This window comes from Physeter macrocephalus, chromosome 19 (assembly GCF_002837175.3).
Source record: "Physeter macrocephalus isolate SW-GA chromosome 19, ASM283717v5, whole genome shotgun sequence".
NCBI lineage: Eukaryota > Metazoa > Chordata > Mammalia > Artiodactyla > Physeteridae > Physeter > Physeter macrocephalus.
In genome coordinates, this window is record NC_041232.1 from 22,479,876 (window position 1) to 22,497,837 (window position 17,962).

The following is a 17,962-nucleotide window of genomic DNA, read 5'->3' on the forward strand; positions in this document are numbered from 1 at the left end:
CCTCTCTCCGCCATGTAAGGACACCGCAAGAAGGTGGCTGTCTGAAAGCCAGGAAGAGGGCTTTTAGCAAAACTCGACCATGCCTGCACGTTGATCCTGGACTTCCCCACCTCCATAACTATGAGAAATAAATGTCTGTTGTTTAGGCCCCCAGCCTGTGGTATTTTGCTATCGCAGCCTGAGCTAAGATAGGCAGAAAGCCTGCCTCGCCTTCTCCCAGACAGAGACAGTATCTCTGCTCTGTTGAGCCATAAGCTTGCCTGCTTTTTGCTCCAGAAGGGGACTCTGTCTCTCTCTCTCCTGAGGCTTCTCGCTATATAAACATCCTTGAAAAGACCATTCAGACAAAGACAGTCGAGTGTCTGTTTGTAAGATGTCGAGAAACACAAGAGGATGCTGGGCAGTTTCTTCCAGCAAGTTCTTCTTGGCTTTGCCATTTCCAAGCTATGCAGTCTTGGGCGATTCATATACCCCTCTAGTCCTGAGTGTCCTCCCGAGCAATGTGGAGACAATCACATACCTAATTCTAAAGGTCATTGTGAGGATTCATGACTTTTCATTTATCAAGTAAAGGACTTAACCTAGAAGCCAACACATGGAGTGGACTGAGCTCTGAGTCCAGTAATCCCCTCGATGACCCTATATTAGGTAAAAGCCAGGGGTTACAGACTGGCCGTCTACAGGTGTATTTTTTGTGGTGAGCACAGTGTTATTTAAAAATTAGAACTGGATGCCGCTTATTTCCAGTGTATGATTCAGCGACGTTTTAGGAAATTTACTGGGTAACATCTCCATGAGACCCAGTTCTGGACTTTTGTCACCCCATGTGCTGTTCATCTCCATTCCCACCCCTAGCCCTGGGCAAACACTAATCTACTTTCTGTCTTTATGGGTTTGCCTTTTTGGGGGCATTTCATATAAATGGAATCATACAGTATGTGGTCTCTTACTAAAGAAGTTTGGCGATCATTTTGTACATAATCTCTTTTGACACTTTATGGATAACCATGTAGAGAGATGTAATTTTATGAGAATGGGATCATATCAAACAAACTATTTCTTTTTAATCATGGACTTTCAAAATTGGCAGATCAGGGGGCTTCCCTGGTGGCGCAGTGGTGGAGAGTCCGCCTGCCGATGCAGGGGACGCGGGTTCGTGCCCCGGTCTGGGAGGATCCCACGTGCCGCGGAGCGGCTGGGCCCGTGGGCCATGGCCGCTGAGCCTGCGCGTCCGGAGCCTGTTCCACACTACTATATATAAAATAGATAAACAAGTACCTACTGTATAGCACAGGGAACTATATTCAATATCGTGTAGTAACCTATAATGGAAATTAATCTGAAAAAGAAGAGATTTGTATATACATGTATAACTGAATCACTTTGCTGTACACCTGAAACGAACACAACATTGTAAATCAACTCTACTTCAATTAAAAATAAAGGGAAAAAAAATTTTAATCAAATTGGCTGATCTATAGATACACACACACGCTACAGCACACCTTTCCAGCCCTCAGGTAATCAGTGTTAATTACCTACCTGATCTCCTTCTATGCCTTTCTCCGTGCTCATGTGATCATAAACACAGACACATCAAGATGTGTGTGTGTGTGTGTGTGTCTGTTTATATATAAACACACACACAGAAGGGTCTTCCGTCCTGGTCTGTTCTGCAGAGATGAGGTACACATTTCTGCCTTTACCCTCCTCTCACCTTGCGATGCTTCATGAATATCCCCGACTGGTGGGCATTTGGGAAACGAAGCTACGTCAGCGTGGGATGTGAAGGAACCGCAAGTGAAGAGGGGTCTGGTTTGCAGCGTGTTCGGTGTTTAGGTCAATAGGAGTAATAACGTGTGAGTGGAGGGACCTGCGAACGTCAGCGTCTGTGTTGACTGCCGTTCAAGGAATGAAAAAGCAACAGCCCAGAGAGGGGCAGCGATGTGCCCCACAGAAGCCCGGGAACAGTACGAGGAGGGAAGCTACGTAACAGGGACAAGCGCTTCCAGCATCCAAGTAACCACCATCACAGAGGCCTTACTCTACACATTCGTCCACACTTGGACATCCTTGAGATATAGAGGAGCCGTGCAGTCGATGGCACGGCACAGATTAGTTGGCTGAGGTTTTCTCACTGGTGGTCCCCGAAGTGATGGTGTCTTAGATTCGACAACCTACAGTGTTTTCCATAACCACCTAATGATTCATTCAACAAAGATGATGTATTGGCCTTTTTCCAGGTACCATTCCAGTACTGGGGACGTGGCAACAAATAGAACATGTCCCCCGCCCTCATGGAGCCTGGCACGGAGGGAACAGACAGTAACAGATAAGCGTGTTACGGGTGGTGACGAGGACCTCCAAGGAAATGCAACAGGTGGTGTGCTAGGGCGTGGCCTGGGCGTAAAGGGTGACCCTGGATAGGTCTCCGCGGAGGAGGCGTTTGGGCCAGTTGGCGGCAGGGAAGGTAACGACGATCAGTGCCTGCTGTGGGCTGTGTGTCCATGATTTTCACAGTGCTGTCTCCAGCCCCCCATCCTAACCAGGCTGACACTAGGGTACCCCACCCTGTACTTCCTGGGTGGCTCCTACCCTGACCCGCAGCCCTGCCTGTGCTTTCTCCAAAGCTCCTGAGGCCACAGAGGCTAGGCCCTCCCCCTGACAGGGTGGGGATGCTGAGATTTAAAACATCATTAAAGAACGCTCATTTATTGAATTTCCGGTGCAGCCTGTCTGACCTCCAGGGCACAGTTCCAGCTAATGGATTCCGGTGCAGAGCTAAAAATAATGTATATGGGCAACGAGCGGGGCCCTGCTTCCCCTGCTGACCAAAGGAGTTCTAGTCCGTGGAAAGCAACCTCACGTGAGGAGCAGTCATTTTTCCCTGTGCAAAGGCTCCCCTCAGCACAAAGCTTTCTCCCTACTGAATTTACTATTGATTGCACAGCTCTGAGTCCTTGAGAGAGCTAAGTTCTTTAATAACAGCCTGAGGTTTTTAAAGAGCCCCTGAGATTGATTCCTGCTGTGAGCCCACTCCCTTGCCCAGTAGGAAAATGGGCAATTTTTTTCCCAAGGAGGGAAGGGAGCTGCTCATTTTTGCTTCTCATATCAGACAGGCTCTGGAAGAAAAGCCAAAAGGTCTTTATCCTCAAGAGCCATTTGGTTCTAAGAATGAAAGAAAGTCAAGGACAGCAAAGGAGTCCCGGGCATCAGGCTAGGCTGCGTGACACTGCCCAGTTGTGCCCCAGTTCCGGGCTGGGGGTCCCCAGTGTAAAGCAAGGAAGTTCCTTCCTTGAAAGTTCCTTCTAGCGCCAAAATTCCCTCCAGCAGTTGAAATAGCGTGTCTAAGAGCTTGCACTCTGCCACAGACAAGTTCTTCAAGCCTCAGTTTATTCATTTGCAAAATGGGCAATACTCATACCAACCTCGTAAGATGGTTGCGAGTTTTGACGTAGTTATAAAAGTAAAGCATGGGGCTTCCCTGGTGGCCCAGTGGTTGAGAATCTGCCTGCCAATGCAGGGGACACGGGTTCGAGCCCTGGTCTGGGAGGATCCCACATGCCGCGGAGCGGCTGGGCCCGTGAGCCGCAACTACTGAGCCTGTGCGTCCGGAGCCTGTGCTCCGCAACGGGAGAGGCCACGGCAGTGAGAGGCCCGTGTACCGCAAAAAAAAAAAAAAAAAGAAAAGAAAAGAAAAGGAAAATGAAGAGGAGAAAATACCTGACATGTAACAATGTAACAGACTTACTCCAAAACTCAAACTCATTAACCTTCCAGCTTCATCAGATCGCCTGAGCTCCCGAGGGAAGACAGGCATGGTCATGGCCAGCAGGTCTCATCCTGGGGCTCCAGCGATGTCCCTCCCCAAACTCCCATATTGACCCACGTAGCTGGATCATTCCCATCCTTGCTGCCTGGTTTCCTCTATAATTTAAGCCCTTCCCTCCTCACTCCAGTGTTCAGGTGGCGGCTGCTGCTTTTGAAGGAAGGCTTCCGTCTTGTGGGGAAGCTCTTACGAGGCTGGAGTTTCAAAGAGAAGCTGTGAGGCACCTAGTCCCCTCAGCAGGACAGCTCCAGGCCTTGTGTCCTGGGTCCCAGGACGTTAGGATCTCAAGTGACATCTTTAGGGAGAAAGCCAGGCTGATGGTGCAGCGGGTGGTCCAAGGCACAAGCTACTGGAGAGAGCTGTGCACGCACAGGAGGCGCAGAGCTGTTTAAGGCTGTCATTCTGGAAGCTTCTACCCCATTCTCCCCTTCAAGACAGAAAAAACCAAAGCCCCTTGTCTACACACTTCTGGGGGCTAATACGTTCCACTTGCCCAGCCCTCCACAGATTCCCTGTCTGCCTGCTGTGCGCCAAGCACTGAGCTAATTCCTGTATTTGTGGGGTTTCCAATGTAACTCTCCTGTAAGAGCAAATCTGGGGTGCTCTTCTCTCCCTGCCCGACACACCCCAGCCGGCTTCTCTGACCTTGTATCTGCCAACCTTCCTTCTGCTTCTACAGCAGGTCAAAATATTCCTACGTTAGGGTCTTTGCATAGTATAAGAGAGCAGTAAAGGATCAGGGCTTACTGTACTGGACACTTGAAATTTGCGAAGGGAGTAGATTCTAAGTTAAATCTTCTCAACAGGTACACACAGACAATGGTAACTATGTCAGGAGATGGATAAGTTGTTTAGCTTGATTGTGGCGATCTTTTCACAGTGGATACATGTATCAAAACATCAAGTTGTGCATCTTAAATAGATACACTTTGATATGTCAAAGATATCTCAATAAAGGTGTTTTTAAAAAATCAGAGAAAGGTTTTTTTTCTTCCAAAAAATGATGTTGCGTCTAATTTTCCTTTTAGCAGTATGTGCTGAGGTGATGCAGATGAGGCCCTGATCTCCTACAAGTTATTGGGCATGATTATATGAGACAAACTTTTAAAGAGAAGGAAAGAAAGACAGTTTAATAAAATTCTGGTCTATTAGTATCTGGGAATTGCAAGAGGTCACAGAGAGAAAGAAGACTTGATCACAGACCTCAAGAACTTTCTTTTTAATTCCAAAATGAAAGAACTTAAATAACTTTCCACCAATTAAATTGGCAAAGTTTTTTTTAAAGGGAACATTTCTGGAGCTAGAGAACTGCTTTCAGATCCAAGTCCAATCCAACTGGCTGTGTGAGCTTGGACGAGTTAGCCAACCTCTCTGTGCTTCAGTCCCCCCGCCCCGTAAAATGGTTTAGTGAAGACAAAAGGAGTCAGTACCTATGTCCTCTTAGCACAGAGTCTGGCATACAGCAGGCACTTAATAAATACTAGATAAGGAAGATAAGAACATCTTCCTGGAAATTTCTTCCCGCAAAATATCTCAGGGCCGCCACCTTCCTGATAGTAGGATCTGTCTAGACATCACTTCCTCTGCTTGTTCCCTTATTATATTTTTCTCATGGCATTTATTGCCCACATTTACCTTACTGTTGACCTGTTACCATCTATCCCCACACTCCCCAAAATGGAACTTCCTTAACGAAGTCTCCTTATCACTCACTTCTGCATCTCCGGTGCCTAGAAAAACGCCTGGTGCATAATAGCAATGCAGGAAGTATTTATAGAAAGAAGGAATCCTCGTTTGCTAGATGAGGTATAGTGAGGGGTCAGCCACGACTCAAATGCAAGCCTGGCCACACACGTGGAGCCTCCAGCGAGGAAATCTGCTTTCCTCTGGGCCTGACCACCCTGGCGAGGGTCCTGCTGTCCAATTGACCCTCATGGGCCAGACCCCCCCCCCATCTGACCGGGAGTGTCACCAGCTCCCGGGTGGACCAGAGCCCTGAGCTGAGAACCACTTGGCATCTCCAAGTCCTGGCAGCGTTTTGCATTGTCAGCTGGATAAAGTGTGATTTATCACAGAACAGACTTCTGTTTGGCCATCCGTAAGTGCGAGGCAGGAAGCAAAGAGGAGGAAAGCAGAGACATCATCTCAGAAATACTGCTTAGCCCTGCCTTCCCTACCTTTTTCCTTTTCTTCTTTTCCAGAGATGTCCGAAAAGTAGCTGTCAGACACTTTAGTAGTGAAGGAACTGCTGAAATGGCAGCAGATCTCCTGCAAACGTAAAACTTCCTCTCTGGCAGCTGAGGGGGGAGTGCAAATTGTGGGTGAGATGCTAGATAAGCCAGAAGTTCTCTGGGAGAACAGGACACAGAGAAAGGAGAGCGTTCTCCCAGCCCAAAGCTGGGGCCAGGCGGAAGTCACCGCCCCTGGATGAGAAGCTCTGACTCGGAGGATTCCCGAAACTGCGGGCCCTTCCTGAACCTGGGAGCAGGGCTCTCCCAGTCCTGCTTTCCTCCCAGCCCTGCCGTGTCCTCCCCACTGCCTAAGGAGGAGAGAAAGGAGGTAGGATAAAGGGGGAATGGAGTGGGGAGGACAGGAGAGGGAATATAAGACCTCCTGAGAGGTACAGGCAGCGTCCTCTTCACTCCAGCTCTTAGCAGAATAACTCGGTCAGCTCTGCTGTGTAACAAGCGACCCCAACATTCAGTTGTCGAAGGTGATGATCGTGTCCTCTTGCTTATGCGTTTGCCGGTCGTCTGGTGGTCTGTGGGCCTGGCTGGGGTGGACCCCCCCTCCCTGCAGGTCGGGCTATGATCTGTCCGGGTGCCTCATTCCAGGGCTGGGCTGAGAGGTCTCAGCTACTTAAAGTTCCTCTGGTGGCAGAGTTCACACGGGCTGGCAGAAATACACAACAGCTCTTCAGTCTGAGCTTGGAGAGGGGTTGGTCGTCACCTTTCTCTGCATTCTCTTGGCCACAGCTAGTCACATGGCCCAGTTTGCCCTCAATAGGAAAAAGAGTCATCCTCCCACCGTAGAAGAAAAGGGATAAGAATCAAAGCCAACAACTCAATTAGCACCGAACCAGTGGGCACCATGGTTAAGAGCAGAGCTCTGGGGTCGATGGTGTTTAAGTTCTGACTCACTGACCACCAGCTGCGTGACCTCGGGCAAGTTGCATCACCTCTCTGTCTTTTGTTTCCTCATTTGAAATATGGATGTGATTTTTAAAATGTAGCCCTGTCGTATGTTCATGGTGAGGATTCAGTGAATGATCCACGTTACCTCTTAGAATGGTTCCTGCTTTACTGCAAGCCCTCAGAGAACATTGGTCGCTGTTATAAAACATGCAGTCACCAGTGAGAGCCCATCGCCTCGTGTATGTTCCCACGTGTGAGCGGTGGGTGGATGGGTGTCAGGTGCGATGTGGGAGGAGCAGACCTGAGTGTCCCCTGAGGGAGAAAGTGGGGAGCCAGGTACCTGAGCGCCTTTTCCCCACCAAGGGCACATGCCCTGGTTGCCTTGGCAACACTCTGCTCTGGGGATGTTGAAATGGTTTCTGGCCATTTAATTCTCCATTGAGAGAACCTCCTGTTGTTCACCAGTAGTTTGCATGAAGAGATAGTCTCCCGGGGCACAGTCTACAGCCTGCCCCAGCAGGGAACGCTCAGCCTGGCTCTTGGTGGGTGGAGGGTTCACACCTGGCATACTGCCAGTGGGGACATTGTGCAGAAGTTAAAATGAAGAGAATAGTAGCAAAATAAGTAAATACATTCGGGCAGTTAGCTATGACGGGTGGTGAGATGGGGAAAGGTGGGAGAAAGCAGGACAGAAGGGGAGGGAGCCAGCTGCAGGGTATGGGCACCTTTGAGGCTGGCTTTCGATACCTCCGAGGACAGCTGCAGCCCACTGTCCCTCCCAGCAGCGCCCCCCCAGACTTCCCAATCTGGTCTATGAGACCAGCAAGACATCACGGTAGAAAACTCAAATGCTTTCAGGGTTCAGGCTGCTAACAAAATTGAATGCAATGGTTTTTCCAATGCTGGTAACTAATTTGCTATTCTAAAAACACCATGCAGGTCAAATGTGACCCACAAGCTCTGATTCATTCATTCATGCATTCATTTTTCGACATATATTTCATGAGCACCTGTTACGTGCCAGGGGCCATTTCAGGCACTAGGGCTTACAACAGTGAACAAAACAGACAAAAATCCCTGTCATCCTAGGACTTTATGTTCTGGTGAGGGAAGACAAATAAAAACCAAAATAAATAGGTAACATGTATAGTGTATGAGATGGCACTAAGCGATAGAGAAAAATAAAGCAAAGAAGAGGGTCGGGCGTCTTGGAAGAGTTGTAATTTTAAATAAAAATGTCTGAGAAAGGAACTCTGAGAATTTACAGACAGGCTTTCCCAACTGTCGACATTTGGGATCCGCTGATTCTCTTTGTGGGGCTGTCCTGTAGGATAGTGTAGGCTGTTGAGCAGCACGCTTTGCCTCTGCCCTTAGATGCCAGTTACCCATCTTCAAATCGTGACAACCTCCTTCCCTGGTTGTGACAACCAAAAAGATCTCCAAAGGTCGTCCAGTGTCCCCTGGAGGACACAGTGGTCCCAGTTGAGAACCATTAGATTAAAGACCGAAAGGAAACAAGACAGGGATGTCCACTCTCACCACTTTTATTCAACATGGTTTTTGGAAGTCCTAGCCACAGCAATCAGAGAAGAAAAAGAAATAAAAGGAATCCGGCTCTGCAGCATAATTTAAGCAGCGGAGGAGCTGTAGTTGTCACGCTGTACAAGATGGGTTTTCCTGAAGCTGCCAGTTCTTTCAGAACTCATCAATTGAGGCTGCTCCAGCCAGCTCTGCAGTTGATGGATTTAAGGCAAATCTAGTCTTTAAGGAGATTGAGAAGAAGCTTGAAGAGGAAGGGGAGCAGTTTGTGAAGAAAATCGGTGGTATTTTTGCCTTCAAGGTGAAGGATGGCCCTGGAGGTAAAGAAGCCACCTGGGTGGTGGACCTGAAGAATGGCAAAGGATCAGTGCTCCCTAGCTCAGATAAGAAGGCCGGCTGCACAATTACAGTGGCTGATTCGGACTTACTGGCTTTGATGACTGGTAACATGAATCCTCAGGCGTCCTTCTTTCAAGGCAAATTGAAAAACACTGGCAACATGGGTCTGGCTGCGAAGTTACAAAATCTTCAGCTTCAGCCAGGCAAAGCTAAGCTGTGAAGAACTTCCTTTGCCTACCTTTGAAAATCAAGATGAGATATATAGATATATATCCATATATTTCATGGTCAGAACTTAGATCGAAACTACACATTGGCAAGTAGCATGAGATTTGTTGTTGTTTTTTTAACATCTTTATTGGAGTATAATTGCTCTACAATGGTGTGCTAGTTTCTGCTTTACAGCAAAGTGAACCAGCTCTACATATACATACGTTCCCATTTGTTTTTAAATGGGTGTGATCAGTCCTGTTTTTCCTAAGCTCTGGGTGAATAGAACCTGATGGTGTACTACTGCTTTGCTGAATTGCATACAACTGTGCATTATAAAGTTAATATGGTAATTATGGTTTGGGGTAAAATTGAGTTTTAGAATAAAATTAGGAACAGCAAAATCCCAAAACCATGTAAACAAAAGCTCTTATTTTGCTTATAAAGTATATTTGAGAAAAAGTATATTATTCTGCTGAAGATTCAATTTAAGTTTAAGGGAGAACTAGGGAAGAAACAGAACACCAGTGGCTGGCCAGTAATTAGTGTTGTGCACTTAATGACCTTAATCTATTTTCCATTGATAATTTTTAAAATTCTGTACTGGGATTTAAAAAAAAAAAAACTAAAGTTTGCATTTCATGCCATCAAAACGGTATTTTCTTCCCAAATCAAAGAAATATGATCAAGGCTTGGGAGAAAAAAAATCTATAGCTGAACACAGTCCTATTTTTTAAAACAAAAATTGTTTTTGTTTTTTTGCGGTGCGCGGGCCTCTCACTGTCGTGGCCTCTCCCGTGGCGGAGCACAGGCTCCGGACGCGCAGGCTCAGCGGCCACGGCTCACGGGCCCAGCCGCTCCGCGGCATGTGGGATCCTCCCGGACCGGGGCACGAACCCGCGTCCCCTGCATCGGCAGGCGGACTCTCAACCACTGCGCCACCAGGGAAGCCCTAAAAAATATTTTTTAAGTGAGTTTCCTTCTTGAAAAAATATCAATGTATTAGAATCATAAAACACTGTTGTTAAAAATAATTGAACAAATAAAGTTTGCTTTGAGATGCACAGTTTTCAAATTTAATCTCATATTAATTTAATTAAATTTGGAAAGCTCTCCTTCCTTTGTTATAATTTTCCTTTTTCATATGTTTAGTTTAACTAGCCACATTTAATTTACCTTCCTAGTTTTTTTTCTTTAATTCAACTTAAAGGAATATTACTTTTTATTCCTTTTTTTTCTTAAGGTAAATTTCATATCAGACTTTGGCATATGATGTATTTTCCCAACTTTTACCTTCCTAGTTTTTCTAATGCTAATGTTATTTCTAATAACTCGGTAAGATATGGAGTAAAATAATGTTTTTGGAAGAATGTTTAATAGAAAATTAAAATAGCTCTTCCTCAAAAAAAAAAGGAATCCAAATTGGAAAAGAAGTAAAACTGTCACTGTTCGCAGATGGCATGATACTATTCATAGAAAACTCTAAAGACACTACCAGAAAACTACTGGAGCCCGTCAATGAATTCAGTGAGGTTGCAGGATACAAAATTAATGCACAGAAATCTGTTGCATTTCTATACACTAACAACAAAGGAACTTATATACAAAACAGAAATAGACCCACAGACATAGAAGACAAACTTATGGTTACCAAAGGGGAAGGGCAGGGGGGAGAGAGATAAATTAGGAGTTTGGGATGAACAGATTTTCACTACTATATATAATATAGATAACCAACAAGGACCTACTATAATCAATATTTTGTAATAACCTATAAGGGAAAAGAATCTGAAAAAGAGTGTATGTATATAACTGAATCACTTTGCCATACCCCTGAAACTAACACAACATTGGAAATCAACTATACTTCAACTAAAAAAAAAAAAAGCCCTAATCCTTTAGGGCTTTTTTAGAGATGAGGAGCAAATCATGCAGACACCTAGGGAGGATGCTTCAGATAGAGAGTAAGCAAGTGCAAAGGCCCTGCGGCAGGAGCATGTCTGATGTGTTCAAGGACCAGCCAGGGTCAGAGTGAACAAGGCGTGGATTAGTGGGAGACACCTAGGAGAGACATCGGGGGCCACGTCAGGGAGGAGCTTGGACTCATTCAAGGGTTTTTCCTGAGTTTAAAAGGGGAACACAATTCACAAAAATTTTTAAACATTAGTCCCAGATTAAGAAGCTGGGAAATGGGGGACTTCCCTGGCGGTCCAGTGGTTAAGACTCCAAGCTTCCAATGCAGGGGCGTGGGTTTGATCCTTGGTCGGGGAACTAAGATCCCACACGCCTCATGGTGTGCCCCCCCCCCAAAAAAAAGAAGATGGGAAATGTCAGAGAAGAGGTCTCTGTGTTGGATATGCTGCTTGCCCCTCCAGACCCCTCCGCCCTTCTCCCACCCTGCTCTGGGAGGCTAACCTTTGTAGATTACATCCCAGCCTCAGGGTCCCCACGAGGCTGGGGGCAGGAGGAGGCACCCCCAGGCACTGGAGGGTGGGGACACTGAGGTCGGTCTGTTTTATTCCTCTGGGCCCCTTGCAGCACGGTTGTGAGTTGACATTGGCTGCATTTTCTGCCTAGGTGGGCAGGCCTCTCGAGAAGGGACGGTGCCCAAGCTGGGCACAGACGCCAGCCCTTTAAGGGCCCACCCTAGGCTGGTAGCACCTCATTTTAGCTAATGACATCTGCAGAGACCCTATTTCCAAATCAGGTCCTACTCGGAGGTCCTGGATGAGCATGGATTTTGGAGAATGCTATTCAATCCACTACCCCGACCTCTATCTCTGCTGGGCTTTGCCATCTCTTGCTGGTTCCCTTCATCCCTACCCACACCTTTGTAAAGAGTCCCTCTGTTAAACTCTCCTAAGTCCCAGGTAGCATGTACTATCTGTTCCCTGACCAGATGTGCAATGTTCCGGCCTGTCTGAGTGGGCTGCTCTGGGAGTGGCCAAGAGAGCGAGGGCCAGGGCAACTGGCGGAAAGGATCTGAGCTGGTCCACGTCAGAGTCAGCGGCCAGTGGCCTCTCTCGGGACCCCTTTCCCTGGTCCCCCAGCCTACGGGAATGGAAAAGACCCTAAGACTCACGTGGCAGGAAGGGCGATTTCCAAGGCCACAGACTCAGGATATTTATTATCTGTTAAGACAACACGACTGAAACAGTCTGATCGAATCCTGCACCGACTGTCATAAACCGGTTCTATTCTTCACCCCTCTTCTCCACCTTGGGCAAGCTGCAACCTCAGTGAGCCTCAGTTTTCTCATCTCTAAAATGGGATCCTGATGGCTGTTCAGAGCTCCAGAAAGGACCGAGGGTGAGAAATGATGGGGAAAGCACATGGCAGATGTAAAAGAAGGCATCAGGACAGTGTAAGAGCATTTGATAGTTTATGTCAACAGAGCAGGTACACACACTCAGGCGTACAAGAAATGTAAATCGTTTTTCTGTATTTGAACTTAATTTCTATTCTCAACCCCTAGTCTCCAAAGAGGCAAAACCTATTAGACTTCGATCTCTGAGCATATTAAGTTGGAAATGCTAGTTAGAGAGCCAAGTAGAGATGCTGAATAAGCACTGTTATCTGGAGGTCGTTTGTGCGGAGTCATTAGCACAGAGGTGGTACTTAAAGCATCAGAGCTAAGTGATTACAATAATGAAAGGAGTATACATGGACTGAATGTCTGTGTGACACCCCCCCAAATACCTATGTTGAGATTTTAAACCCCAGTGTGATGGTGTCCCGAGGCGGGGGTTTAGGGAGGTGATTAGGCCACGGGGGCGGAGCTTTCATGAATAAATCAGTGCTTTTATAAGAGGCTCCAGAGGGCTCCCTCACCCCTTCCACCAAGTGAGGACACAGACGGAAGACAGCCATCTACGAGCCAGGAATGGGCCCTCACCAGACACAGACTCTGCCGGCGCCTTGATATTGGACTTCCCAGCCTCCAGACTGTGAGAAATAAATGACTGTGGTTTAAGCCCCCGGCCCCGTCTCTGGGTATTCTGTTATTGCAGCCCCAAAGGGCTAAGACAGGATGTTTAAGCTGCCATGGGAACATAACATAGAAGAAGGGGCAACTGCATTATTTCAAGGAGTGAGTCTCTAATTGTGGTCCCTAGACCTGAAGCATCAGAGTCTCCCAGGAACTTGTTAGAAGTGCACATATGGGCGCCCCCCCACAGACCTGCTCAATCTGAGACTTTAGGAGTGGGCTCAACAGTCTGCGGACACTCGACAGACCCCCTCTGATGCTTGTCAAATTTGAGAACCCGCTTGGCCGAGGGCATCCAGACAAAAATCGCATTGGATGTCGATGGCTGACCAACAGATGCCTTTTGCTTTCTTCATGGAAAGTGGTCCCAGCTTCTCCCCTGGGAAGCAGGCAATGTCCTCAGGAAGTTGCCAAGGGCTGAGTGACAACAGAAGGTGTCAGCTGACCGTAGGTCGCTCAACCAGAACCCACCCTAGCGCCTCCAAGTCCTTAAAAGCAGACATCAGTGGCTGGTTCCATGGCCACCATGCCTTCAGAAGGGAGAGTTTGAATGTCAGAGTGAGCAGGGGCCAGCAGGCCGTTTTCTCAGTGGGGCAGCCCACCCACAATGAGAGGGAAAGAAGATTCCCAGAAATGGAGCCAAGGGGCTGGAAAGATTCTCGTAGGGGTTTGGGGTTCCTTTTTTGCAGATGTGCAAGCTCGTTTTGTGATCCCATGTTTCCCACTGCTATAGCCACTTAGGAAATGATGGATGCATCCTGAGACTTGCCCAGACATTTATGGCACCTTCAGGAATAAGAGTGACAATGGCTCTATCATGCCCCGCCGCTTCATACCCTTGGCGTTCCTCTTAATCCTTTATGTATTCTGGAGCAGCCAGGTTCCTTCCCACCAGAGCTCAGAAAGGTAATAAATGAGGAAAGTCAATGGTCTGTAAATTACAACATTGATTAAAGAAGTGATTACTGATGTAACTCTTGCTTGGCTATTATGCTAATGCCTGCCCGGATCCAGGGCAGTGTTTACATGCTAATGACAAATCTGGGACAGGGATGAAAATTGGTTTCCACTCTTAATCAGTATGTACACATTTTTAAACCACTCTTGACCATGAGTGAGAAGATCCATCCATGTGTTCCCCTCCCAGCCGCCCCCTGCCACTGTCCCCAGCAGGTGGAGGAAATTCGCTCAGCCCAGCCCTCTCCACCTGCCGCTGCAAATAGAAGTGCGAGCTGAAGGTGAAAATTGGGCCCAGAGTACCCATCCATAGTTCCTAGAAGCTGGGGAAAGAGAGCACGATCACAAGAGTTCATTGCTCAGCGTTGGATGTTATTTAACTGGGGCCATAGACCCCCCTGAAGGAAATGCTGCTCCTTCCAGCATATATAACCTGGACGGGAGACAGATAAGCAAATTGGCAATTACAGCTTAGGGTGGTAAATGCTGGGTGAAGAGTCCACGTGTGATTTCATTAACTCTGAAATGCTACACAAAACTGTGTGTATATGCGTTTCTATGACAAGAATTAGCTTTATGTGTATTCTCAAAGGAGTTCATGACTCCTAAAAGGTTAGGAAACACTGCTCTAGAGCTTTCTGGAAGTTTTCAAATTAACTTCTTGTGTTTCCACTGCTCTTGGCTCCATCTTATCTCAATCTTTCACCGTATCTCCTTCGCTCCAAGATCTTTGTTTGGTTGTCTTGAAGCAAGTACCCCATGAAGAAAGGGCCGTGTTCAGGCATCCACCCAGCTGTCCGTCCATCCGTCCTTCCATCCATCCATCCATCCATTCACGCATGCACCCATCCATCCATCCATTCACCCACCCATTCATCCATCTATCCATCCATCCATACACTCATCCATTTATCCATCCATCCATTCATGCATCCATCATCCACCCACCCATTCATCCATCTATCCATCTATCCATCCACTCATCCATTTATCCGTCCATCCATCCATCCATCCATCTGTCCATCCATTTATCCATCCATTCATGTATCCATCCATTCATCCATTCAGTATCCTCTTTGCTGAGCTCCCACTTCATGAGCAGCTGGTATGAGGAACCAAGAGATCAAAGAAGAAAAAGATGTACTTATTGCCTTCGAGGATTTTACAGTTTTGCAGTTGAAAATGTGAACGTACACATGGGGCTAGTGTAAATCCCATCCCATAAACTTGGCTGTGCAAGATGGGTCATGTTTCTCTATAACCCAACTTGATTTCTCTTTTCAGTTTTCAGTTCATTATGGCAATGAAACATCATCCGAGGCTAATTTCTAGGAGATTTAACTGCCATCAGGGCCTTGGGGAGGGGGCTTCTGGTCCTCAAGGATTCTGTTCACGGTTCCTGGGGCACGCCCATTATCACTTAGAGTCCGCACGGGTTGCCTCTGATGTGGCCCCACCCCTGTACACTCTGCTCCTGGCAGCCTCCTCCCAAGGGGCTCAGGCATCCTCCAGCTGTTTCTCTGCCACATGAGAATATCCGTGGGGCTGTAAATAGATGCATCTTCCTAAGGGTTCAGGCACTGGAACCCAAAATGTAGATGCTTGAAGACTTTTATTTTCTTTGTCTCTGTGTTTGTTTTGCTCTGTGCTCTGTCTTGTCTCTTTCCTGAGTCCATGATCTTCTAGAAATGGGAACAGTGAAAGGAGGAAATTCAGGGGAAGGAAACATAAGTTGGTCATCACTAATGAGACTCTGCCATTCACAGGATGAACAGTAACAGTACAGATACACAAACAATCCTAGGGCCGCAGGGGAGGTGCTGCAAACAGGGAGGGAAGGGTGTCCCCAGGGGAAGGGAACTACATGTGCGAAGGCCTGAGCGTTCTCCTGATGGGGAGCCATCAGAGCTGCGTGTGATTGAAGCAGGGCGTAGGAACTGGAAGAGCCCTGCTAGAGAGAAAGGCGGTACAAGCCCTTCAGATCCTGGGAGGCTGGATGGGGCGGGACGTGGGTGTGGCTCATCTTCTGAGCAGACATCAGCCTGGAGAACAGACACCTCTGGTGCCCAAATCACGTTCCCTGGATCCGCCCAGAGTTCAGTCCCAGCTGCAGTTCTGTGCAGGTTCAAGCTCACTTGGTGACTGCTGCTTCTCTCAATCTGCTTCTGCTTTCCATCCCAGGGCCTATGTCTCAGCCTAAAAGTGTGGGGAAGTTAACTCACACAGCAGCCCTCACTCAAAGAGAGACAGGAGAGGAGCTGGTAGATAATATTCCTGCCTCTCACACTGCAGGTGGACAATTCTGTACGCTTTCCATGAGACCCAGAAAAATGGAGCCTGATGGTCACAGCAGCAAATGCAAAGATGTACCTTTCTACCGACTTTTCTTATTTCTCTGATGCCCTCTGTCTGCTCCCTGGTCCCCCTTCCCTGGGGTCACCTCCCAAGTAAACCAACCGCACTGAATCCTTATCTCAGGCTCTGCATCGAGGGGACCCTAAATCAAGCATGCGTGCTTTGCTAGAGAAAAGGACGAATGGCAGAAGGGGGGTCTCCAGGGCCCCAGGAACTTCTCCTCCTCCATCCCCGCTCTGTCTTGGCAGGTGTCTGACCGCTGTGACTACGTCTTTGTCAATGGCAAAGAGATGAAAGGCAAGGTGGACGCGGTGGTGAACTTCACATACCAGCACCTGAGCGCCCCCCTGCACGTCACCGTGTGGGTGCCCCGGCTGCCCCTGCAGATCGACGTCTCTGACACGGAGCTGAGCCAGATTAAAGGCTGGAGGGTCCCCATCGTGGCCACTAAGAGGTAAGCCCGGGACGGGGAGATGCATCAGAGCTGTGACGGCAACGGCTATGGACGCTGACCTTAAGGCTAAAGGAGCCAACGCAGGGCCCAGTGCAGAGTAGGCGATGCTGTTACCATGGTGATTACACGATGCAACACATACATGCCTACAGCCTAACAACAACGCTCTGGGGAAAACAAGGCCCAGGGTAACCCAGCCAGGCAGGAAGGCTGCTGAGAGGCTGGGTCAGCATGAGATCCAGTCATTTGCACTCTACACAGGCTCCTGGTAAACTGTCTCCCGCAAGTGGCCCCTCCAGAATGAAGCCACACGATTTTCTAGGCCTTCCACCCCCAGGGAATTTAAGTTTGGGTTTATTTTCTCTAAGCAAAACGGTGAATCCTTTTTCTGTGCTGGATGAATATCTATAAACTTGAAAAGCTCTATGCATATCAAAATATTGGGTAAAGTCTACTTGCATTTATACCGGCCCATGGGGTTGCTGTCTCCCCTTAAACCTAAACAAAAGCCTCTCATTTATTCTGACTCTGGATTGTCTCATGTAGGAGTTTTGGGGTCTTGTTTTCTCAGCTCTGTGGCCCTCAGTTTAGCTAAATAAGAGTTATTGCTGAATTCCGGTTTCCTGTATGGAATCGTCCATCTTAAACCGCCAGGACGATTTTCCTGACAGTCTCCCAGGCACCGGGGTCTTGGTTTTTAAGGGGCGACGGGATGGATAAATGGAACAGTGAAATGGTGAATCCATTTCTACAGGGTCAACTTGAAGGCATTTGTCCTGACGGGGAGGACAGCCCCGACGCCAGCCAAGACTTCAGGCCATTTAGGGTCACGAGTGGCCAAGATACGGGTTCGTTCCACGTCCCCGAAGAAGGCAGAACTGACACTTGCTGGGTTCAAATCCAAGCTCAGCTACTTTCTTGCTTTGTGAGTTTGGGCCAGCCACCCAATCTATCTGCCTCAGTTTCCTCATCTGGACATAAGAATAATGACAGTTTTGCCTCACGGTGTTATGAGATTAAAAGAGTCCATCCAGGGCTTCCCTGGTGGCGCAGTGGTTGGGAGTCCGCCTGCCGATGCAGGGGACGCGGGTTCGCGCCCCGGTCCGGGAGGATCCCACGTGCCGCGGAGCGGCTGGGCCCGTGAGCCGTGGCCGCTG

The 17,962-nt window shown here is 47.9% G+C and overlaps 1 protein-coding gene and 1 pseudogene across 1 annotated transcript in view; both read left to right on the forward strand.

Moving 5' to 3' along the window:
• Window positions 1-17,962, forward strand: part of TMEM132C (transmembrane protein 132C) — a 386,766-nt gene that overhangs the window by 358,561 nt on the left and 10,243 nt on the right. Inside the window, exon 6 of the mRNA XM_024121135.3 lies at window positions 16,600-16,805. Coding sequence (XP_023976903.1) covers window positions 16,600-16,805 — 206 coding nt within the window. The remainder of the gene's footprint in view (window positions 1-16,599; window positions 16,806-17,962) is intronic.
• On the forward strand, window positions 8,478-9,130 carry LOC102980573 (sterol carrier protein 2-like; annotated as a pseudogene).